Source organism: Branchiostoma lanceolatum, chromosome 13 (genome assembly GCF_035083965.1).
Source record: "Branchiostoma lanceolatum isolate klBraLanc5 chromosome 13, klBraLanc5.hap2, whole genome shotgun sequence".
Lineage (NCBI taxonomy): Eukaryota > Metazoa > Chordata > Leptocardii > Amphioxiformes > Branchiostomatidae > Branchiostoma > Branchiostoma lanceolatum.
Genome location: NC_089734.1, coordinates 6,472,354 through 6,497,833, shown reverse-complemented (window position 1 = coordinate 6,497,833; position 25,480 = coordinate 6,472,354). Strand labels below are relative to the sequence as shown.

The 25,480-nt window shown below is 41.0% G+C and overlaps 4 protein-coding genes across 6 annotated transcripts in view; 2 read left to right on the top strand and 2 right to left on the bottom strand.

Annotated features, from left to right (window-relative positions):
- Positions 1 to 137: 137 nt before the first annotated feature.
- LOC136447318 (leucine-rich repeat-containing protein 46-like) lies at positions 138 to 5,180 on the top strand. Of its 2 annotated transcripts, XM_066446085.1 has the most exons (8): positions 138 to 411; positions 894 to 978; positions 1,761 to 1,869; positions 2,101 to 2,147; positions 2,358 to 2,467; positions 2,697 to 2,766; positions 3,296 to 3,474; positions 4,291 to 5,180. In XM_066446085.1, the coding sequence occupies exons 1-8, from the start codon at positions 336 to 338 to the stop codon at positions 4,479 to 4,481; spliced, it is 867 nt and encodes a 288-aa protein (XP_066302182.1). In that variant the 5' UTR covers positions 138 to 335; the 3' UTR covers positions 4,482 to 5,180. The 2 variants fall into 2 exon arrangements, with proteins under 2 accessions (XP_066302182.1, XP_066302184.1); XM_066446087.1 differs by lacking the exons at positions 138 to 411; positions 894 to 978 and adding an exon at positions 1,564 to 1,610.
- A 1,832-nt stretch (positions 5,181 to 7,012) lies between these two features.
- LOC136447316 (uncharacterized) lies at positions 7,013 to 13,363 on the bottom strand. Its single transcript, XM_066446082.1, has 10 exons — positions 13,032 to 13,363; positions 11,575 to 11,785; positions 11,127 to 11,434; positions 10,797 to 10,937; positions 10,370 to 10,576; positions 10,139 to 10,245; positions 8,573 to 9,766; positions 8,197 to 8,316; positions 7,864 to 8,032; positions 7,013 to 7,464 (listed from the first exon to the last, which is right to left on the bottom strand). The coding sequence occupies exons 1-10, from the start codon at positions 13,215 to 13,217 to the stop codon at positions 7,069 to 7,071; spliced, it is 3,039 nt and encodes a 1,012-aa protein (XP_066302179.1). The 5' UTR covers positions 13,218 to 13,363; the 3' UTR covers positions 7,013 to 7,068.
- Positions 13,364 to 13,654: 291 nt separating this feature from the next.
- Positions 13,655 to 22,884, top strand: LOC136447315 (dual serine/threonine and tyrosine protein kinase-like). Its single transcript, XM_066446081.1, has 9 exons — positions 13,655 to 13,837; positions 14,426 to 14,609; positions 16,007 to 16,220; positions 16,642 to 16,937; positions 17,114 to 17,254; positions 17,615 to 17,982; positions 18,145 to 19,353; positions 19,586 to 19,844; positions 20,119 to 22,884. The coding sequence occupies exons 2-9, from the start codon at positions 14,427 to 14,429 to the stop codon at positions 20,536 to 20,538; spliced, it is 3,090 nt and encodes a 1,029-aa protein (XP_066302178.1). The 5' UTR covers positions 13,655 to 13,837; position 14,426; the 3' UTR covers positions 20,539 to 22,884.
- The window catches only part of LOC136447317 (secernin-2-like), a 41,763-nt gene continuing 37,258 nt past the window's right edge, over positions 20,976 to 25,480 (bottom strand). For both annotated transcript variants that reach the window (XM_066446083.1, XM_066446084.1), the window contains exon 7: positions 20,976 to 25,302. In XM_066446083.1, coding sequence (XP_066302180.1) covers positions 25,138 to 25,302 — 165 coding nt within the window. In that variant the 3' untranslated portion in view covers positions 20,976 to 25,137. The remainder of the gene's footprint in view (positions 25,303 to 25,480) is intronic.

Below are 25,480 nucleotides of genomic sequence, written 5' to 3'. Positions count from 1 at the left end.
AGATATAGTGAAAGATTGACACCTTAAAGTACCTTATGAGTATGAAAACAAATTGAAAATAGTTTTTTAATCAATTAAACTTTCATTTACCCGTAGTTCTCTAAAATAGGACCACATCTACTGTTGTTGCGTGTAGATTGTTTTCATTTGAAGAATTCAAAATGGCTACCGCCAAAACAATCTGAACGGTTTCCATAGGGACAGACGCCGTTTCGTTGCATTTCCCCGTGTTTTAACTTCAGAGGGTCGATTGTAACTCACTCTATAATACCAGGCACTTGTCGTTCTTTAAAAAGTCCCAGAAAATCTTGTTTTGTTCGTATCTGATTGCGAGAATGGCGTCCGAAGTGGTCGATCTCGGTGATAATGAGTTGTGGAAATTTGAGGCGGAAAATGACGTTGAGCTTGAAGGTAGGGATCTTTTTTCTGCCTATTGAAAACTCCAGGTCTACAAATGAATTGTTTTCTATGTCTGTAAAATCGCCGCTATATACTAGATAGGTTTATTTGCCAGAAGGGAGACGCTGTAGAGCTATCTTTTGGCAACAATCATGGAGCGAGTCCAAATTATAGTATTGTGTTTGAATTACAAGAACTCTAATTTGTGCAGGCATTCTTCTTGCTATGTCCAGGCATGCGTAGTTAACATCAGTTTGTACCCAAAGTATTTCACTGTGAATTGCTTCGAATTGAAGGCTGTGTTTCGGGTATCTATATAATTTATGGAGGAACCAGCCAAATTTCGGTAGTCAAAGAAGATTATTGTTTTAACTGGAATGGAATACAGGCTTCTGACTTAGAGTAGGAAACACATACAGTTTATACAGTCAGGGATAAAAATATATCTTACTGGCATTGCAGAGTTCTTACTGTTCCACTTTCCCCCCTCTCAGCCCCTAAGAAGTCTGTGCGCATCTCTGTGTCTCTGATTGCCAAGAGGAACCTGCCAGCCGGCATCACAAAGGAGTCCGACAAGCTGTGAGAAAACGTCTTTTTCAAACATTGACAATATAGCTAATAGGCAAGTTACTAACACTTGCGCAGCTGCTAGTAATCTGCTAGTAATCAAGGCGGGCTCAGCAGTAACAAAGATGATGAATATTTTATGAAGAGTTCATAAACATAGGTGTGTTTCAGTTTTTGTCAGGTTAAAATTTAAATGCATGTATTTTTGTATGATGTTTATTGTACATAACTTGATTAAGTGAATATTCTGTAATAGCATGAATCATCGAATGTGTTGAAATATATCAATAGAGGTATCTGCGTACTCTAGTAGAGTACGCAGATACTTCTATCACCTTGAGTCTCTAGGTTTCTCTTCCAGTTGGCTCATAATACTAATGCAATGCTCTATGTCTCCCCTTGCCTAGTACAAAGCATTTATTGGTCTGACTATCTTTTTCTAGAGCCCAAAGCTAGTCTTATATTTTTGAATCAGATGTTTATTCTGTTGTGAAATTCCTTTCCTAATGAATGGATGCAACATGTTTTCCTCTTTCTCTTTTGTGTTCTTCAGTCTGTCTTCTACACCTCCCCCTACCTTTGCAGGACTTCTGCTAAAAGATTTGAAATGCTATGAAATTTTATCTACAAAGTGACTATAGATGGTAAACTCTGCAAGAAAATTTAGTTTGAAATGATAGAATATATGTATTAATTGTTCTATGAATTCACAATTTTTTGCCTTCTTTGCTGTGCTGATTCGAACTAGAATATGTAACATCTGTGAAATTATTTGATCTTTTTCTCCCATTTAGTGTAGCTGCACTGATGAAACTGACTCACCTTCGACTGGACCGAGAAAATATTGGTGAAATCGACAACCTGGAGTGTCTAGGACCAATTACAAACATCTATCTACAGCAGGTTGATAAAAAAGCACTTATGATATAGATGTCTGAATTTAGAGTTTTGTTGTTTTGGTATTGTCTTCTTTATAATCTTTGTAACTGAGCACTGCATCTCACCTTCATATTTATCAATGTTGTTAAATCTCAACGATATGTCATGTATTTTGCTCTCAAAATATTATGCTGCCCAAAGCCTCATTTATTTTCATTAGTCTTTTAAACTTTTCTTGGATTGGTGATTTTACAGAATCAGATCAAGAAGATTGAGAACCTGGAGTCCCTAACTAAAATAAGGCAAGTCAGAATGATGTTGCATAATGTGTTGTAATAAAGTATACTCAACATTCATAAACAATTAGTATGAATATGATAATGATTAAAGTATGCTATTGTGCCTAGATCAGACTGTGTTTAGGACCTTAGGCATTTACAATTCTAGCATCTTCAGATCTAGAGTTGCAGGTTTGTTGGATTTAGACTAAATTATTTCCTATTTTCCTGTAGGTTTCTGTGTCTAGCTGGTAACCAGATCACTGAGGTTGAGAACCTCCACCATCTGACTGGGTTGGGTTTTCTGGACTTGTCTGACAACAAGATAGACAAGGTCAACCCAGGTAAAACCATGTACCTGAAGTACTAGAATGTACCCTTATCTGCTGCTGAAAGAGATCAGGTTCTTATGAATACATTTTGGGTTACGAGTGGTCATATACATTGTTCTTATACTACTAGTTAAATATATACTGTGCATGTGTGATATAAGTTATGTTACCTAACTTAGAATGTTAATTTTTTCATCATATCATATCTTCTTTGTTTACCATTTTGTGTTTCTCTAACCAGAGGAACTACCCAAAAGTCTGGTGATCCTAACCTTGAATGGAAACCCATGTACAGTGAACCCAGACCACAGGTAAGGCCACTTCAATGTCATTAGTTGTGTTCCTAATTTTTGTTTATTTTTTTAAGTCAGGGAAAAGTGACAAAAAAATGAAGGCTATCCTTCATTCATAGAAAAGAATTAGCAAAGATGTGATGATCTCATGATGACCAGTGCAGCATGCGAAGCGCTACTAATGAGAGTATTCTACTCTACTTAAATCCAATGAAAACAGCTGTAAAACTTTAAGTAATAAGAATATGCTAAAAGATAAAGCAGGCAACCTCAGACTGAGGATGAAGGTTGACGTTAGCTAGTAGTGCAATGCAGTTACACTACGGCTCGCATTTTCAGCCAAGCACACCGGGACACCCCTACTCTTCTCAATTACTCTCCAATGATAGCTGTTGGTGGAGAAAATTGTGACCCTTTCATCATATGCCTCGTTTTCACGTGGCGGATAGTGACGACAGAAAACAAAACAAATGATAAAAAGGTCACAATCTCCTCCACCCACCTCTGCTTGGAGAGCACTTCTCAACAGGAATATTCTCTCCTACAGAAAACAGCTGATTCAGGTGCTTCCCAGGCTGCAGCAGCTGGATGGGCAGCAGGTGACACGGCAGGAGAAGTTGGAGGCGGGGCTGGAGGTGTCGGATGATGAGGATGATGAAGGTTTGGAAGATGATGAGGATGATGAGGAGGAGGAGGGACAGGAGGAGGAAATTGATGCTGTCGAAGGTACTTTAAATTTACACTTCATAGAATGTCGCTAAAAGACAGATACTGAAGCAAAAGGATAAAATTTTGAAACAGACGTTTCAGACAGCATCCGCTATCTTTCATCAGTGACTAAAGGAAAGAACTGCAGAACCAGGTTTTATATTCAAAGAATGTCCTCTTATAAATCGTTTTAAACATACATTATCAGAAAATCACTGCCTTCTGTGTGACATTGTTTATGTACCTCTTTCTGTGGTCTGAGACAACCTCCTTGGATTTTAACCTTCTCCCTGCTGCCTAACTCTGTAACCAATAGAGAATGAGGTGCCAAACGGCTACACTTGTACTTCAGTGTGCTAAAGTTTCAAATATATTTAGCAACACTTACATCCAATACTGGTTATGTCTAAAACTTATGGGCATGTGGCAGGTTAAAAGTTTAAGTTCTTCACACACCCCTCGGTGTATAGGGGCAGCGCCCATCACTGTTTCTATAGCCCTTGGGCTATGCAGTGCCCCTACAGTAGGAGGCTAGTCCACTGATAGTATTGTGTTTTCAACTCCCATATGCTTTCTTATAAGTGCTGCGTTCTACATAGAGAAAGCATTATGTGCCAGACTGCCAGTCTTTGTAATGTGTCAATATATAATTCACTCTCTTTTTCTATAGCCCTTGGGCTACACAGTCCCTCTACAGTACCTCCTAGTCCACTGATAATTGTGTTCAACTCCCATTTGCTTTCTTATAATTATAAGTGTTGCATGGTACACAGAGAAAGCATTATGTGCCAGCCTTTGGTATGTGTCAACATGTAGTTCATTCTGACCCCCAAGGAAAGGGCATGTTCCACGACGTGACCTGTGGGATCGTGGAGAGGTCACACGAGCGCGTCAAGGACGTGCTCCGGCAGCACAAGGACCACATGACCGAACTAGAGGAGGTCCGCAGCCAATCAGCACTCACCATGGCGGCCACGCCCAGGTTAAGTTCCAGGATGAGTGAGAGATCAGAAACTGACCAATAGGGGGGTGAGACACAGTGTTGGGGATCAGTTGTATTTGTATATTAAGCCTAACATTTTCCCTCCTGAGGCAGCCTTTCTACACTATTAGGCAACAATGAGAAAATCAAACTGTTATTTCATCAGTTTTATTCCTGGCATCCACATATAATAAGATAAAATTTGCTGGTGACTTTTGATTTGGATGGCCACTCATTTTGGACTTTCAGAGACTTTCCTTTAACTTTTTAAATCAAATATCTCTATAACTAGATACATGTATATTGTTACAGAAAGAAAGAAAGAAAGATAGCATAATAAACATGTACAAAGGGAAGCATACTCTTTCAGTAAATATTTCATAGTACTGGTCATACAGTGGACCTTTTAAATCGGACCATTGGTAAACTGGTGGCTCAGTGTGCTAGTTAGATAGTCAGGGCTATGTATATTGTAAATACATGTATTACTGTTGGTACACAATACTGAAAGGTACACTTTATTTAGTATATATAGCATTTGGAGTGGACAGTACCAATGTTATTGAAATAATGGCTCCTGTGGTCTAGCTATGAAAAAAAAGACAAACACCTTAAATGACTAGATGATTTATTGAATAAATTGTTGAATATCTGACCACCTGTTACCTTGGGCTTACTCATGATACGTTTTCATATTTGACATTGTACGTCAACAATATGTTGAATTAAAGTGGGAAAATAACATGCTGCTAAAGTGTATATTCATTTCTTCATTCAACACAGTATCTGGTGACAGCGTTTGGGTGTCAGTAAAATGAGTATACAGCCTAGTCATTGTTGCCTGCTATATGTTGAAATGGCACATTGTACATTCAAGTAGTTGCCCATGTCTCACATACCTAATTTCCATTGACCATTTATTTGGATAATTCATTAAGCTATTACCCCCTTCTGTGAAATCAGGCAGTTTGCATAGCTTTAGATGTAGTTAGTCAAGAATTAAAACACTTGCTATTAGTTGCTACGCAATTAATGAGGACAAGAGATACCATCTTTTCCAAATACATGTAATTGCTTTTATCAAAAACACCATTAGTACATTGTCAAAACATGCAAACATGGCGGTCTCTGTATTCACATGCTATGAGTCATGCCTAAGCATTTTGTCCTTTCACTTTTGGAGGTCACTTTGTTTAAGTTTCACATGCTTTGATTTATATTTGAAGTATTTTGTCCTTTCACTTTTGAAGGTTAATTTTCTTTCGTTTCACTTGCTGTGATTCCTATTTGAAGCATTTTGTCCTTTCGCTTTTGAAGGTTGATTTGTTTGAGTTTCACATGCTGTGACTCATCGTTGAGGCATTCTATCCTTTCACTTTTGAAGGTCATCTTGTTTAAGTTTCACATGCTGTGATTCATCCTCAAAGCATTTTTTCTTTCACTTTTGAAGGTTGATTTGTTTGAGTTTCACATGCTGTGATTCATATTTGAAGCATTTTGTCCTTTCACTTTTGAAGGTCATCATGTTTAAGTTTCACATGCTGTGATTCACATTTGAAGCATTTTTTCTTTCACTTTTGAGGGTTGATTTATTTAAGTTTCACATGCTATGATTCATCCTTAAAGCATTTTCTTCTTTCACTTTTGAAGGTTGATTTGTTTGAGTTTCACATGCTGCACTTTGTTCTCGAAGTATTTTGTTCTTTCACTTTGGAGGTTGATTTCTTTAAGTTTCACATGTTTGAGCTATTCTTGAAGCATTTTGCCCTTTCACTTTTGGAGGTTTTGTTTCAGATATGCATGTAATCCATCACTCATGCATGTTTTCTTTGCACGTTTAAACTATTGAATAAAACTAATGGATACAGTAGAACTCTTGATACGGTAGAGTTCTTCTTCTTTCTTACCAATCACTCTATACTATGGAGAAAAATTGCCAATCTATTATTTACCATCAATCCTTAATTACATATACTACATTCCTTGCAGGGCTCAAAACAGTGACCCAGATATTTTTGTACTCTATAGTGGTTCTCTTGTACACTAGTATACAGAATATTATTGAAATGTAAGTATCAGAAAAAGCAATCTAACATTTTGTTGTACTTTATTTGATGTATTGCTTGGTTGAAATTTCTTAAGAGAGGCAGTAGGCTAAACGTTAAACTTATGTTTTGCTGACATTCAACTTTATTTTATGTGGTGCACCCAAAATTCTTTCTGGTTGGGTGCACCAGTACACATATTTCCCCCCAAAAAGAATTTCGAGCCCTGCAGACATTTGACAAAATCATCCAGACTATATGTTTTTAATTTTGTAATTGGTTAAGGACAGGGAATAATAGACATTTCCCCATGGTTGTTGTTGTCTTTGCTCCTAGACCTGCTTTTTGATCCGATCTACATGTACATTGCATTTTCAAAAAGTGTTTGACTTTTAATCTGAGGGCAAGATGTAAGATGATGAAAAAAGTAAATTTGGAATTTCTTTTATCTGATATTTTAAAAGCTATAGAAATGGGTGTACAAAATCTATTAATGTCCAGACAACTTAGAATGGCAAATTTTAGAAAACTGGGGTCAGGTATGGGTGGGATCAGCATTTACTGAAAAAATATCAACTTTCTATTTCACAGTTTCATTTTGGACATGAGCTGCACACAGTCACCTACAGGAGGCCGGGACTTTGGGTCCTTCCAACAACCTTTCATGAGGCTCGCCCACCCACTACAGGGGGACAGAGTGTTAGGGATGGCCAGTTTGGTAGGCGGAGTAACAGACCTCTGGGTGCCAGAAGGAAATACCTTGTGCAAATAATCTTTATCCTCTGTCACAGACAGACCATACCACATTTCCAACAGACAGAACCCCAGGCTGTAGATGTCTGCGCTGATGTCATACTTGTCCCGTCCATGGAACACCTCTGGTGCTGCGTACAGCACTGTTCCAGCCTGGGTCCCTGTCATCTCTTCCAGATTCTTTGCAAGGCCCATGTCCGCGATCTTCACCACACCATTCTCTGTTACCTGCATGCATGGCAAATCACAAGTGCCATGAATGTTACAGTTAATTCAACCTACAAATATTTTAGAACATTTTTTACATAGGGCCTTTGTATAGTGCCCTTTGGTAAACAACAACAGGGCATCATCTAGACAGCCCTAAAGAGCATGGTAGCACTTGTTGCAACAGCTAGGGCGTATTGTTGAGAATACATTTCCAGTGTCGAAGAAACAAATGCTTTTCCTAGACTGTAGCCTGCAAGTGTGGAATATTATTTTTTAGATATGAGATGTAATGTTGGCAATTGCTTTGTTCAAAAGCTTTTATTCAGTATGGTTCCAATGCCTGTAGACTATGGATTTGTTTCTGAAAGTAAAAAAAAAAGCATCTATGATATAGGATAGTAGAACATCAGTTCTTACCAAAACATTCTCGAGTTTGAGGTCCCTGTGCATGTACCGCTTCTCGTGCATGGCCTTCAGTCCCAGACACAGCTGTAATGCCAGGCCCTTTACTGTGCTGAAGCCCTCCTTCTTCTTAGTCTCATCATCTGGCCACCATGCAGGGGTTCGCTCTTTGTGACCATTCAACCTGGATTTGGAAAAAATAATCCCGAAAATTGTTTCTTTTATAGAATCGTCCTGCTGTCTTATTCGAATCGTGTTCACTTGTTGATACACTGATTACTGCAAAGTTTCTGTACAGATTGCAGCTTATAGCATAAAAATGTAACAAACTTACAAAGCGACACTTACCAGCTAAGGAGTGTGTATGGACAGCACTCCATAAGGACACCGAGACGAAGACCACCGGATTCCGGATGAGGTGCTGCGGCCAGTCCGTAGTAGTCGACAATGTGTGGGTCCTTCAAATACCTGTTAGGAACATGGAAGACCATGACTATATTATCCAGCTTGGTGAATACTTTTAGAAGTATTCAAGCTGCTCCCTCTAGTAGTACACAAACATATAAAACGGCAATTCAGAGAACCCATTAGATTCCAAGATAACAAATAATGAAGTTGTAGTATTTGGGAATATGTATGAAGTGCTTCGAAGACATTGTTAAGAAACAAAATGATAGCAATGACGTGCTCCAATATTAAAAGCAGCAGCAACTAGCCTGCATACCTGAGGCACTCTTCTTCATTGTGGAATTCGATCACGTTGTCTTCAGTGATGACTTCCTTTGCTATCTTCAGTGCTGCTTCCTTCAGAGTTCCTTGGCTCTTGATCTGGACCTTGTAAACTTGACCGAACCCCCCTGATCCTATCTTCTGTAGCATCGATGCCAAGAGCTCGTCCAGGTTGTACTCTATCTGCCTCAGACGTTTTAGGTTGAAGAGCGCAAGCTTCCCCTGAAGAGCGTTGCAATCTTGGAATTGTGGAGTGTAGAGCTCTAGTAGGACCCTTTGGCTTCTAGACTCGTTCGCAAGAGCATCGATCATTTGCTTGTCGGCTTCTTGAATCTTAGGAATGGCGTTCTTGAGTTTCAGCAGGCATTCTATTGGCCTCTCCAAGCATCCGTTCACGAAGGCTTCCAACTGGCCTGTCTCACAGAGTTCTTGAACAATCCGATCAGTGATGCCTTTGATGTATCCCGATTTGTCTTCATTGTAGGTTTTCATGAACTTTTTGTCGACGGCCCGTTTGTCTATGCTCTCCTTTATGGCCTGCAGCCCAATGACTGGAAGGCCAACAATCGCAGCGAGCACACCTACGGCGATACCAACCGGTATCCATATTGGCGCGGTGACACCAAGGATCACCTTTTCCAACACCCCGAACTCTTCGTCTCCGATGATAACATTTGTGTCCTGTGCTGAAGCAGTCGGCCCCGGATCTAGATCGGCACTAAGAGCTTGCTCAATCTCGTGGTTGTGCTTCTCTTCGATGAGATTGAAGACATCTTTGAAGTTCTTGATAAGATCAGCTTCAATCTTCTGAAAGTACTGGTTACTGGCGTTCCACCTTCGCATAGCTTCCTCTGTGTGCTGTAGGACAAGCTTGGTGGTCAGCCCTCGGACAACGTCGCAGTCTGCAGTCGATGTTAGACTTGGAGCTTCCTTCAGCGTATCGCGTACAATGGCGGCCTTTGTGACGTCACTTTGCAGGTGTCCTCGCAAGCGTTTCACTGCATCGCGCGCCTTCCTCTCGAGATCTTCTGCCAGCATCTGGATGTATTTGTCTGTGAACATTTTGAAGTTTAGCAACCGTGCCAATACTTCACGAGCTTTTGTTTCGCGCTCGTCCTGGCTTCTCATGGCGTTGTTCAGCTTCGCTCGGACGACTTTGGTTGCTTCCTTGACGAGTGTCCAGATCCAACTGTGACATAGGAAAAACAACAATATTGACTTATTTGCCAATAAGCCATTATTTAGAAAAGCTGGAACCTTATCGAGTCGGAAACTTGTCTAAATGGAAAAGACTTGACCACAATTTCGTATAACAGAGAATATTGGGGACTAAGTTTTGTGAATGCTCCAATTTAATTTAGTATGAATATATGTATGTATGTATGTATGTATGTATGTCCAGATCCAACTGTGACATAGGAAAAACAACAATATTGACTTATTTGCCAATAAGCCATTATTTAGAAAAGCTGGAACCTTATCGAGTCGGAAACTTGTCTAAATGGAAAAGCTAAAGACTGATGTCATTATCAAAAACTGTAGAAGTAAGATAGATGCAAACCTGTACTGGAGCGTGAGCTTGTGTCTGAGGCTACGCGGCAGAAGTGAGTCAATCCCGTCCAGCAGCCTGTCAAGATCATCGGTCACGTACCCAACAGCTTCCTGGGCCTTACATGGAATTTACAGTCATAGACGTCAAAAAACTGTGATTCAATAGGTAGCAAATCCTGTACTTTTCATGATAACTGTGGAAAGGACATGGAGATCATATCAACAATAATGACTTACATACCTTGACGGCTGAGAGATAAAACAGTTGAGATTCGTCCAGCGATGGCCAGTACTGCTTCAGTTTGCGCATGGTGTCTCGCTTGACCTCCTCTTTCTCGTGGTCTGGTACCTGGTCCCACTTGTTACACACAAAGATCGCGGCTTTAGGGTCGAAAAGGTGTAGGTCCTTTGGGCCAATTCTCTTGGATAGTTCCAAAAGCTTCAGAAGCTAGGCAGGGGTACAAATTTGTAAGTATTGTTACATCATCATAAAATGAAAGATGAATATCTTTGACAATGAGTGTGCCATTCAGTAAAAGACGAAAGAAGAGAGTAACAGATTAAAATGTATCTTATCATGGGCTATGTAGTGTAGTTAGATGTTGCAATGCTTAGTACTGGCTTTATAAGCATGCGACCGCATCATGAGGACACACATATGTACTCACCCGTCCTGGCTGGACCCCACCAGCATTGGCACTGTTGATGACATACATGAAGGCGTACGCTTCAGAGATGTACTTGCTGACATGTTCGTCCATCTGCGGGCTCTCTCCTACACCAGGGCTGTCCACAATGAAGATGCCACCCTTGTACATGTACAAGGAAATTATGAAATTGTCAGCGGCCTCCACAACATAGTACGATCACTGTTTTAATGGTCACGTCTTTGCTTTAATCAAGAAAAGAACAAACTACTCTAGGGCTCATGCTCAAGAGGTTATGCGACAGCTGGTATTAGGATAAGGTTTATATATTGCAATTTGACATAGCTTTACCTCAAGCAGTGGCAACGGCCAGTAGATTTCCACCTTGTTACAGTTCGATGATGCATCCCTGGCTCCTCCTTTTGCGTGTATGTACTGGGAAATTTTCTTCAGGTCTGCTTCTGTTGGTCCAGTTAAGTACTCGGTGAGCTTTGTCAATCCAGTTTGGGGGTCCGGCTCGTTTAGATGGATGACTGCTTTCTTCTTCTTGTCGTACTTGATCTCACAGATCACAGATGTTGTGCTGAGAAGCGTTGCTGGAAGGATGTTCTCTCCAAGCAGGACGTTTAGGAGGGTGCTTTTCCCAGCGGATGTTTCTCCTGGAACAGATAACAAATATCTTTGAATGTTTAAGGAGGTGGTGCATAATTTGCACCTTTGAAGTGTAGGCTGTAAGATCAAACATTCATATACATACATGTATATATATCCTTTGTCGGTTTATCCTTCTCAAACATACCTGCAACAAGAATGGGGCAGTCGTCTTTCTCGAGTTGGTCTCGGCACTTTTTCAGAATGTCAGCAACGTCTCCGAAGATGATGTTCAGGTGTTGTCGTACGTCAGGCTCTACTGTCGTCATCAGGAGTGTTTTGGCAGCATTACAGAGATGGAGGAGTTCGTGTCGACTCTCCTTGTCAGCTTGCAAGAATTCCTTCATAATGTTGGCAGCCTAGGAACATGCAGGTAAAAATGGCTATCAATTTTTCTGGATTAGAAAACCTGGTGATGCAGCAATAGCCATGGCTCATCTAATGATGTTGACTTTGCGGGGGCATATGTCCAAGGGACCCTTTAACTAAATTTCAGGTCATTATTTTCTGATGTATGGGCGCAGGAGCCCAAAATGTATTGCAAATAGCAAAATATTCCCGCACATTATGCGGCACAGGAGCCCAAAATATACATTTGAGCATACGAGCAAGTGTTTGACATGATTTCACCACCGCGAAACCACCTGTCGCCGTTGAATGTTTGTCCGCACACGCTTGAAATATGACTCGCTGATAAGAAGTATAAGAGACGACGGAACCTTGACGCAGGTCACTCGACACACAGTTGAGGAGACCTTATCAAGTAAGAAGTAGTAAGATAAGATATATTAGGACTCGGATCGTGGTAAATAACACCGTGACGGTGTTGACACAGTCAGTCTGGCTCAAAGAGGTTACCGACAAACGTCGACCTGTTACTCTGACTGCAACACTCAACAACGCCCAAAGTCAACACTTCGCTTTCTTTGGGGGGGGGGGGGGTAGTAAAACTTTTAGCTGAATTTTTTGGGGGTAATTTGTTTTTGAGGTTGGGTGGTGATATACCTTAGGATCCCTTAGCCCTTGGGAAAAAGTGTTGTGTTACCGGTTAGGGTCCTGAAAAAAATAGGGACCGTTGGTAGGGATTTATTTATTTATTGGTTCAGCATGTAAGTGCTTGGGTTTACCAACTAGCCGGAGGCTATTAGGTTATGAACCACTCACACCGGGAAGGACCCCTACGCCTTTCGATAAGTGCGGTGGCTTTTCGATAAGTGCGGTGGGTTCTTTAACGTGCTGGAAGTGTGGATCTCCTCAAACACGGGATCTCCATAGGTAGGGATTCTGTTTTGAATTTCGAGTAATCATGCACACCGGGGGATTAGCTTTCACTTTCACTTTTGTGGATGTGTCTGGTGTATTCAGTCCTGGCAGAAAACTGCAAAATGTTGCTATTTCTAGTTTGATGCAAATATTTCTCAGGGATGGATATATGCAAGTAAAAAGCTTCTCCATCATACAAATTGAGACATACACATTTCAAGGTAGATTAAAGTTTTCGTGTCGAATGGTTCCTTGCCCATACATCTTTTAAATCCATAGGCATAGCAAGAGGGATAGGTGAGGTGAGGTGAGGCATAGCATAATCGAATAACTCGTACTCACATCGCCGGGTTTTCTGACTCTCCCTCCAGAATTCTCTGACAATTTTCCTCTTAGTCTTGCTTTTGCTTGATCTAAGTTAGTTATCCCATCCATGGGCACGCCATACTGGCGAAGTATGGACATGGCGCCCATGATGTCCGACAGGTTGTCTATGTCTTGCTCCGTCAGAGGTGCAGACTCCGCCATGTTGTGTTACTTAGAGCTTCTCAGTTGTAAAATCTCAACTATGCCCCTAGGTTTGCTCCGTTTTCTAAGACAGGTGTTGAACCATCGACCAATGAAAAGTACTGCTGTATATCATGGTCATGTTGACAGTGCCACCTACACGCCCACCAAGCATAGGGAACGATCATTTTATCATTCCGTGGGGTCTGTATAAAGTGTTAAGATAGATTCTATCTGTTCCTGTTAGTTTCAAATTCTTAAGCAAGAGCCTCCACCTTTATTTCTTTTCTTTTTTTAAATAGCTATCATGGACTACATTCATTGCACATACACACTTTTACTTCTTAAAAGTAATGATTGTTCCCTGAAAATGTTGAGCTGACTGGTAATGCAAGTGTATTGTAAACAGTAAGCCAAGCGTTATCAGACACAAACACGTAACTGGTGTCTTGGCAACAGACCTTTACGTCTGACCTTGTCATTCTTGACATTTCGTCAGTTTAGTGAACAAAGAAGTTCCACAAGTCAGTTTGCCTCCGCATAATACAGGTGGTAGGAGACGGTAAGCAGTCGGACTGTCAACAACACGCCCACCGCCAAAGTGAAACTTGTTTTACGGCGCATGAAAAGAAGTGTGGCAGGTAGGATTTTATGTACACCACAGAAACGTTAACTTTCGGACATACCCATTGTGATGTAACGATTTCTTCGTGCATTTAAGTCTTAAATATGGTCTTTTACTGAAGTCGTTAGGCTATCCACGTGCTTGTTTTGATGACGTCAGCCTAGTTCGACTTGTTCCGTCCACCATTTTGATTTTGGGCCCTTTGACCGATTTGTCGTCACGTGTCAAAAATACTAACGCTACAAGGTTAGCAACTGTACTCTTAGTCAGGATTACGACATGAGACATAATCAACAGTTTCATTACTTCTGAAGAGAACAATTCTATGGACACGCAGGCGAGTCTTTCTTTGGCCCAAATTGTTTGGTGCTAAAACAAGTCACAAGTTTGGGATCTATATCTAACTGTTAAACCAGATTTTTAAAATCGTTTCTGTAAGAGCCAATCTGCTTTCTATACTTGTCTAGTATCTAATAAACAATGCGAGTTCTACTCGGGTACTTACATGGATCCTGCATTGTTTTGTCATGTCATCAGTCCGTCGAAACAAACCTCTTAAGTAGTGTTGCACTCTTGTTTACACTTTCCTTTACTGTTTATCCAGTATGGCTGAATCAGACCGACTTACAGAAGAAGTGATCGACCAAATACAGGACTTCGCCCAAGCGTTCCCGCATTTCCTACAGAACAAAATTCCCCTTGAAGGCGTCACCGACCTTTTTACTGCCAAGTTACATCTGAGGCGGTTCGTTCAGGAGAGGGACGGCGTAGAAAACTCTCTGAAAGACGTAAGTTTGCTTTCGTTTTCGGTCATCTTTCTCTTTCGACCCCCTTTCTACTTGGGCGGCTGGAATTGGATAATATGTTATGTATAGCGTACGACTTTATACTTTTAACATGATCCATGATATAAACGACAATTGCAACAAAACACGCACAAAACCTGCAAAATACAAATATTCTAAATTACTTAATGAGAGTATTGGGCGCACAGTGGTCGCTCAATGGTCAGATTTTCATAAGCGACAGTTGATTTTAAGATAACCACCTTGAAATTACACATGTATGATAATACATATCCTTATCAGTTACATGCAAATTTTCATCTCTGAACCCTTAATAGTTCCTCTTTTTCAACTGCTAGGATTGAGTGGGTATGATATTAGTTGAATCCATAACTGAATACGTGATGTGTTGACAACGTTATTAAGTGTTCAACCACAATGCAAGAAATGTGTAACTAGTTTCAGTCTGCTACAAAAGTTGTAAGATGGTCAGGATCATTTCCCCTGCTAATTGAACCTTTGTGCTACTCTTTGCTTCTGACTGACATCCTTTGGGTTATCATCATGAAATCAACTCGTTGAAATAATTGAGATTTTTAATCTGAAAGTCACAAGAAGATATGTACTATTACATTTGTGCCCAATTTCAACCCATTTCATACACAAATGAAACTGCTATGATTCTTATGCCTTATGGCATTACCGTTTGACTCATCCCGTACACATTATTGTATTTGCCTGGTCTAGAAATATATGCCTAATTTGTTTTCGCGCCAACCTGCAAAGAGTTAGACTGTACATCAAGAGCATTTCAAAAGGAATCAATAACCCATATGTCAACTCACTAGGTGCCAATTTCACAGCGCCACCTAGTGACGAGAGGTCAACGTGACAGCTATCGACAGACATAATGCTTTCAATGACTTAAAAAAACAATTGTTTTGAAAGAAGTCTGGACCAGAGCGCAGACCAAATTGGGTATTTTTTTTCTTCTTGTTGCAGAAATTGCATCCTTAAATATTGAAATCAAATTTAATCAAGTATATTACTAAAAGGAATTAGACATTTAAAGCCCGAACACAAAAAGTACCATAAACTTATATCAGGGAACTTTTAATGATTGCCTTTCTCAAGACATCATTGGCAATCTTATCTTATGCATGCACACCATACACAATACTCAAGCAACTCAAGACGTATCAGACAGAATGTACAATCCCACCCTCAACAGGAAATGAGGCCTATGCGTCGAACTTTCCGGCACAAGGTATTCTTACATTATAAACCTTGGTATGTGATAATACATTGCAGGGGAGATGCGAGCATTTCCACAGTTGTCTGGCTATACTGTTCCAAGAGTTCTCTGCTTATTGTTGAAGATGAAATATTTTATCCTTTAGGCCACGGTACTTGTGCTAAAGCTGAAGGAAGAACACGACAAGTGCAAAGAGCAACTGCAAGGCTTCTATCAAACTACCAAGGCTCTCCTGCCAGCCCTAGACACCGGTGTCTCCAACCAGCAAGGGGTTGGGCAACTGACTTCAGAATTCTCGCAAACACTCGAACAGAGCGTTACGAAGCTGAAGTCTTCAAAATGCCCCATATTAATTGCAGGTAAGCACCGTTAATGCCTTCCTAAGGAAAAAATGTCTGAATATATTCTAGTTCTGTATGCAGAGGACCAATAATGCATGCGCATATGCTACGGTCACATTTGCACCGTACCGGTGCCCGCAGAGGCCCGGGGGTGTAGGCTAAGCCGGGCCCCGAAGCCACCAATTTGTCCAGGTGGACTGCCGGGTGAAGGGGGGCGTCTATTTGTACCGGGTCCCGGGTTGATTTTAAGTCCAACTTAAAGTCACCCCGGGGCCCGGCCGTGCACCAAAATAACCCTCTAGCTGCAGGGTGTTCCATGGGGCCACGTAGGGCTAGGGGTCACGCCCGAAAGTGAAAAAGAAACAGCTCCTAAACCACCCGGCGGGGCCCCTTTTTCCAATTGTGACTGAAGCATAAGTGAGCGTTCTGCTTTTCACAGGAGAGACATCATCCGGAAAGAGTAGCCTACTGAATCTGATTCTCGGCGAAGAGATGCTTCCAACATCCACCCTGAGTACCACCTCCATCATCTGTGAGCTGCGATACGGCGAGCAGAGGAGAGCAAAAGTCTTCACGTGGGACGACCAGGAGATAGATGTGCCTCTGGAGGACTCCAGCTCGGACCAAAAGTCACTGGAGAAGCTGTCTGCCTACATTCACCAGAAGGGCGACCGAGATCAGGAGACCTTCCCTTACAAGCGAGCAGAGATCTACCTTCCGCTGGACTTTTTAAAGGTAATTGTAAATGCATGAAGTGAGTGAGTGAGTGAGAGAGAGAGAGAGAGAGAGAGAGAGAGAGAGAGAGAGAGAGAGAGAGAGAGAGGGGGGGGAATGGAAGATGGGAGAGGGAGAACAGTTCATTTGTACGAATATTTGCTTCAGTATTTTCAATACTTTCAACTGTTTTGCAGGAAGGCATCACGATTGTTGACAGCCCGGGAGTGGGGGAAAGTGAAAAGATGGACGAGGTCGTGTTTGACTACATGGAGGAGGCCTTTGCGTTCATCTATGTCATCAACAGCGCTAACGCTGGAGGCATTCAGAAAGACAGGGTAAGCCGAGTTCATGGCATTCATGTGCTCCTTATTTGATAATAAACAATGATAGATATAGAATACAACACGGTGTATTCCGTATAGTTCGAGGTTCCAGCCCGACCGCGGGTCGGATCGCCCGAAGGCATCGATTCCAACGTCCGAATCCGGTATTGGAATTTTCGACCGTGGCGCACTCGGCGCACACGAAGTGCGTTCGAATAATTCTATGGACGCCCATGTGATAAACGTGGAATCCCGTGTGATATAAACCCAAAATATCACCCGGTCCGGAACACCCGAATCGAACGTTGGCTTCCATCTCATGTGCTATTTATTCGGAAAGCAAGTTTGTAACGAGAATCATTTTTCCTCAAGCTTGGTAGACTGTTGGCGGTTGTCAGTGCTAAAGGAAGAGAGCAACTCGAAGTCAGGAAGACCAAGAAGGGCAACCCAAACAAGGATATCACCGCGGCTAGGTTTTCACCTCGAGCAGTCATTTTTGTCTGCAACAAATGGGATCAAGTCCCTGCCCACGAAGCACGGACGGTCCAAGAGGAGCAGCTGCGCGTGCTGAGACGCTACTGGCATGGGTGCACAGAAGACCAGGTCTTCCGACTCTGCACAGCGGAGGCAACAAAAGCCCTACAGCATGGTGTCGTCATGAAGGACTTCCGGCATCTGTTGGACGGCATTGAGCGACTCATTCCTATTTCACTGCAGAATAAGCTGCAAGTGTACTACAGGTAAAGCTAATTGCTGAAATAGCTGTCTGTTAATTTATTTCAAACTCTTAATACACAACAAAATACATTCAATTACATTGTTCAAACCAGCTTTAGGTTGCGATGTTATTTTGTCCCTGTCGTAGCAAAACACTAATGGTCTCTAACCTTTCTTTCTCGCAGCTTCTTAGATCAAGTCCTGTGCAGAATCAAGTTCATGCTGGACGCCACCATCGCAAATGCAGGGTCAGGGACAATGATAAATGAAGAGAGGCAGGGACGCCTTAAGAGGACCGAGAAAAAATTGGAAAAATTAAAGAGAAAAGCATCCGAGACGATTGAAAGAATGAAGGACGCCTTGAAGAATCATGTGGAAGAATGTGTGACCAAAGTCAGGGATCTCTTGAAAGATAACCCCAGTGTTCAAGAACTGGTAACATCTTGGTCATCGTCTGATTTCATCGACCAATCAGATGTTCAAGTCGTGAAGAAAGAGGTTGAGGCTCAGGTGTGCCTCCGTCTGCAAAACTTCATCATGGATTGGGAACAAACAGACGGACACTTCAGGAGAGCCAAAGCAGACTTAGAAGAAATGTTCAGAGAAGAATTGTCAGGAATCGAAGAAGCGATGTCGGCTATCGAGAAGAATCTCACAGGGCAAGGCGATGAAGACGACACCAAGCAAGAGGACCTGTCCATGGCCGAGGTCATTAGCACTGACACAAGCAGCTTTGGAGAGTCAGTCTTTGACCTGTCTATCGTAGAGAAGGTGCTGATTGGAGTTACATCGCCCCTGTGGATACCCGTAGGGGCCGTAGGCGCTCTCATTTCAGCTCCAGCACTGTTCTTCGTCAGCCCGAAGAGTATCTTCAAAAAGCTTGGTGAAATGAAAGCCAAACGCAAGTTCAACGACAACAAACTGGAGTACCTGAAGAAGCAAGGTATGAGAGTGCTGGAGAAATTCAAGGAAAGAGAGACCCTGCGAGCTTACGTCGTGAACCAGATGAGGCCATCCTACATCTTCATCGACAGTTGCGAGCAGAGCATCGGCGAGGCTATCGAGTCCAATCTGATACTCGTCGAGCACCTGAAGGAAGACGTACGATCCTTGGAAAAGGTTAGACAGGACGTGGGGAGTCTTCAGAAGAAGGTTGAGATCCTTCACGACATGCTGACCATCTTTGGCCTTCGCCACGTCAAGGACTTAGACTACGACGAAGAACAGGTGTCTGTACAGGATACCATTGTCAGCGGTGGAGCGTTTAGCAACATTGTGAAAGGACAACTGAAACAGAAGAAAGAAGCAACTTCTCGCGACGTGCTGGTCAAAGTGTCCAAAGAAAGATCAGACGCAGCCGTACTAAGAATCGTCTCAGAGGAGAAATGCCTGAGGTGAGTTTTTGTTTAGGACTTAGTGTACAGATGTAGATGGTCAGCAAGGGGACCTTATAGCTTGTGCAAAGGATTACAGCAGATAAGATGCCATTCAATTATGTGCAGTTGATATCACTTGTTCAATGCAAAATGTTTTGAGATGCCTTATTTCTACTGCAATGTTCGCATCAAAAAGCACCATGAGCCTGTCCCACTAATCTGTGGCATGTCTTTTGTCCCATCAACGCAGGAGGGTGCGGCACCCCACACAAGAGAGTGCCATACACCCCAACATCATCTGGATGTTGGGTGCTGCTAAAGGTCCAGGTGGCATCCCCATGCTGATCCTAGAACCGGCATCCAGGTCGCTGAGGTCCCTTCTGGGCAGGCGGAAGAGCATCGTGACAAGTGACAACGTCAAGCGTGCCTTGCTGGATGTCGGAAAGGGACTAGAGTACCTTCACAAAAAGGGGATGGTTCATATCGAGCTGTCCATGGACACGGTGCTGGTAAGTGTATCTCTTTAAAACCAGTCGTTCAATCTAACATGGATAGGCTGAAAGTTTAAACTCATCAACCAACACAAGAAATTGTATCAAAAGTATGAAAGTGAACCACGGAATCAAAACCAATCGTACCATCAGGATGTAGACTCATAAGATGTCCTGCAAATATAACTTTATGACTGAAACCACTTGGTTGTGTACAAAGACTGTATTTATTCAGTGACAGACCACCCCGATAAAACTATTCACGGACAACTTTACGTCGTTTCATATGCAGGTTACAACTGAAGGAAGACCCAAGCTGACGAGCCCCTGCGAACCACGACGACCCGAACTACCAGAGACAGCAGACGCCCCGGCCTCGCCCTACGTGTACCTGGCACCCGAGGTACTGCGGGGAGGAATCTACAAGAAGTCGGCAGACATGTACAGTGTAGGTCTGATGATGTGGGAGATGTGGAGTCTGAAAAGGCTTAGCGAGGTGGATAAGATAGCTCGTCTTATGTTGAATCAGATTCAGGATGGCGCAGACAAGTTCATCCGAATGCCTGCGCAAAGCGAGGCTTTGCCCACACTCCTTTGGGGCTCACTAATGAAAGAGTGTTTGAATACTGATCCTTGTAATCGAATGACTTGTACTGAATTCATGGATGTCTTGAAGGACGAGAAAGTTGCTGAGGTGGAAACTGCTGAATAGCATTTAGTGATTACAAAATTCGTAAGTCTTCAGATCTTTAACAAATTTATTCATCATGGAGTTCAACACTATTAAAGGTGTGAAATGCTTTTCAAACCAGCGAGTCCAAAATTTCGTTTGAATAAGATATTCGCCAACCCTAAGTCACAGAATGCTATTTTCAATGGTTTTCAATGTTAACTTAATCACACACAGGATAATCTACAGCGTTTTGTTTTTGTGACTGACCATTGCATCAACCTTCATGATTTTACAGGTTTGCAAGTTCAGAAATTGGTTCATAGGTGGGACACTAATTTCATACTCAAATTCTATGAAATATCAACATGAATGTCATAAGGCGTTAACCTTCAGAAGTTGAAGCATGAATGCAAAAAAGGCATATAATATGAACTAACCTTAACCCAGCTAGTGTATTTAGCAAGACAGAGGACGACTTTGCATCACACATTTCTTTATTAGAGCTAGCTTTATTGCAAGCCGCACTAGAGCACAAAGCTCCCAATATGTACACTTTGACAACAATTCAAAATAAGCTATCTCATCATCACGTATACAACTAAAAGTATCTTGACCAATTGAGTTGGTTAACACGCTAATCTTTGGTGACTGTCTTTCTGCATATGGCCAATACACGGTAGCCTGGGTTTTTACGCGCTTCTCATGGCTTGGCAATCCAGTTACAAGCAGATGTAAAGAGATGTATTCCCAAGAAGCATGGCGTCCAGGCTAGTACAATGTACAGCCGAGCTTTGTGAAGAAAAACAAAACAAAAAAAACAAAAAAAATGTTGCCCAGCATTACAATGTCATTTGTATGGAAAACACAAACTTACTATGCGTTTCAGCTGTTTGCTCAAAAATCACCTCAGTATAGCTAGCATAATTGCATTCCATATTCCTTAACACAAATCTGTTCATTTTATGTCATATGGGTCCTTTACAATTTGGTTGCATACATCTAACATTTTGCATTTCCTTTGCAGATTCGTACTTGATGTAACATTTCTTGTAAGAACATTAGCAACTAGTTGCTAGAGCATTATCAGAAAAAGACAACATTCTTGATGATGAGTTTTCTGTTGCACATGTATGAAACAGTAACCAACAACGTACAGCAAAACAAAGGGCCTATCACGATGAGCCATCAACCTTAATGATGCAGATCATACAATAGTCAGGAGTTATCTTCTATATTTCTATGCATCCCACAGTTTTAGCATTAAAACGGTTTGAATAGTCGACAGCTTAAAATGTCAAGCCATGTTCCAAGAAATGTAGCAGCTTGGAATATACATTAAGCTTACGGTTCAAGTTGTAATTTTTGTACCTGATGGTTGCAAAGGTTTGATCACCTTGTACAAGTTCCATAGGCATTGAATCTTCAGTGTACTTAGTTTTAAGTATACCAGTCATCTTTGCTAAACATGCCAAGACAAATTACAATAACTTTAGGAACAGGCAGCTTCTGTCAACAAAATCTTGTCTTCACAAAGTAACTAGCAGCAAAAATGTTTATATAAAAAGAAACTTAAGTTTACATTTGTATTGCAGTGGAATGAATAGCACTTTAAAAATACATGTATACATGTATCGTAATGTTGCACTACCATAATTACACAATTGTACATGAGCTTTCTTCAACATTTATCTGGGAGTATGTAACATACAGTCCACATTTGCAACATATCAAAGGTGATAACAACGTTTCTTTTTCAGTTTGTCCTGATAACACATTCCTATACAGCTTTAAACAACATTCTTGATCAATTTATTTATTCCTACTCTTTGAATTGTCATTGTTTTCTGCAAGACAATTTCATTCAACAGTTCTAGGAAGATTTTATCATGAATATTTTGTAGAGTTGCAAAAATCTAAATTTTTCGTTCATCATGAAATTGATTTGCTACATGTTAGCCTTGATATTTCAGCTTCGATGGCCAAGTCATGTGTAGAAGATTTGAAGAGATTTCATAACATAAAGGTAGCATTTTCATACAAATCAATCAATCAAAACGTTTAAGCTGACACATGGAACCAAAGTTGAAAATTTACATGTAACAAGTCAACCATTTATCAATTAAACTTTGACTAGCGTTGGTGAACTGAAATTCATCAGAGGTCTAACTTCCCATTATATTAGGCATTAGATCCAAATGCCATGTTGTAAAATTCTTTGCAATGCTCTGATACAATTCACAAACTGTTACATTACAAGCAATTATAACTGATTACAATCACATACTACTGTACAGTATTATAATAAAGAAATGTTTTGAAAGTGTATTAAGCAGCAACATGCAGTTTTGCTACTTGGCAACAAAATCAATAAACAATGTTCATGGCTTTTTGCTGATATATTTCAAGTTTGTTACAACTCCCTGGCAAACTGCTGGCAAACTGATCAAAATATATTCAATCAATCATCTCATGTTTGTTCTTAACACAATAAAAAGATTTAACTCACTCACAGAAGAACACAACTGTTATAGGTGGACCTTTAAACAAGTGTCAAAGACATAGACTCTGCATTCATTTATACATACATGTATCACCTTGTACCACATTGCAGTTTCACTTTGCATTAATTGAGACATGTTAACCAAGCGTTACTTTGTCCTCCAAACTTGTGGTATTTTCACACAACTCAAGAGGTTAGCTTATATTCTTTAAGTCCTAAACATTTATGCCCATCAGATAACAGAAATGATATTTGATTGTATAGTCCATATGCATTCCTGAAGAGAGACTGTGTAACACTTTTGATCATTCTTAAAGGCAAATTGAATGTTTGGTGTTGTACTTTGGAAGCACGTATTACTAAACATCGGACGGAAAGTACATCCACCATTCATACTTGACTCTCCTGTAAGCTAAAAGACAAATCACTTACACTGGTAATGTCTGACAGTACTACCTTATATCCAAATAAGGCAGGATGTTTTGCATTAAACATTAAAGTCATTCGGAATCAAAGTTGAACTGTAATTTCCAACAGAATAAAGAGGCCATCTACATCCGGGCTCTACAACCATCTCTCAACAGAGACGGGGGACTTTCTGCAACATATGATCCACTGCTTACCAAGTCACGTGTCCTATCTGCATAACGTGACGTCACAGAAGCAGTATATTGCTCATTCCTTGACAAAGACTGTAGCTGATCAGTTGAAAATTTGGGTAGATCTAATCTATTATGTTGGAAATTACAGTTCAACTTTGATTCAGAAGTACTGGACCTGTCATATTCTACAATATTATAGAATTCTCAAAAAAAGTTTCTATACAGTCACAAAGCAGCACCTCAACATCAAAGACCCTGGAACGTCACGACAGAAACAGTCTCGGCAGAGATTTACTTCATTTCAGTATTTTTTGTAGTTTTAGGATATTTCTTTTCTCTGTTCACAAGATTTACAATACGTTGGACTCATGCTATACACTACAGAAGTACAGTTGTTTTCTCAGCAGCTTTGTAAATGGCACAGGAACACATTGTGCAGTAGTGGACAGCAGACCAGGACATGAGGGGTTGATTCCATCCAGTACTAGCTAGTTGCCACCACAGCTCCAAATCTCAGCTTTTGGGCTTGACCAAATACTTATAATTTGCATACTAGTATTTGCACATTCATCAACCTGTTTTTTTATAACCTGTTTTTTAATACCTTTTTTCACTCAAACCAACTAGAGTGGTTAAGCAATTTACACTTGTATTTTGCATCTATGCAAGTAGCTAGAATTGAATCGAATAAGCCCTCAGTCTAACACCATCAGAACTAAAACTCACCACTGCTAGCAGTTGTAGTTCCCCAGACATAAATCATATCTGTCACTACCTCATCTTATAGACAACTCAATTTGCTTTTGCAAAGCACAAGCAGAGCACCAACATTTGTCAAGCAGTCAATTTGTGTCTGATCCTTCAGCTGTAGCCTCATTTGTGCATCTAGTTGGTCCTCCAGAACATGGATACCTTAGCAAGGAGTCGTTTAACCTTCTCTCTGCTGCCTGACCCCGTAACCAATAGAGAACTGGCAGCCAAACGTCTACTTCAGTGTGCTAAAGGTTAACAGCATTTAACTCTCCCTTCAAAGCTTGAGCTGTTCATGTCTGTGGGGTATTTAGTAGAGTTCTGAGGTGTGAGACGCCATGTCCTAACCTGGGAATTATACGACAGTTCTGAACAGCTATCTCTGATGCCAAGGACACAGATGCATCCTTGTGGGCTCTGGAGTATTGTGTGATATGGATCTTGAGTAAACCACTCATTACTATAGCTACATGACATTGTACATATTTAAAATCACTCATTAATTCTGCTGTATTCAATTAGGGAATTGGGGTGGGAATTGTTTGTCATCAAAAAACAGGAAGATTACAATGAATGCATCAAAATTAATTTTTTTACAAAATGAGCACATTTTTGCCCAATTATTTTCCTACAACTAATATTATTTCTTCAACAGTAGCCAGCCACACGTACAATAGAATTCTGTAGTCAATAATCCTTTTCAACTGTAAGTACCTTTGCCTTCATTTACCTTATTTGGAGTTTCCATACACATGACCTTTCAACTTTGCCCCTTCCCCTCTGCCCTCATTTGTAGAACTTCATCTCGGTCTCCACGCAGTCTACAAACAGTTCTCGAATCTCGTCCTCGTCTGCCATGTCTTGCGCCGCATCCTTCAGGAATGCCTCCATTCCCATGATGCACTGCTCCTCGAGCTCTGCCATTGTCTTCTGCAACTCTTTCCGCTTGTCCTGAAGGATGAAATTCATAAGCAGAAAAATCTTAAAATTTTATCTTAAACAGTCCTCAACATTATATTATACAAAATAGATCAAAGTCTCACTTAGTTACTGACGAAAGATAGCTGGATGTTATTCAAAACATTTCTTAGGCTCTTTAGAGACTTCCAGTTGTTTGAACTCTCTAGTG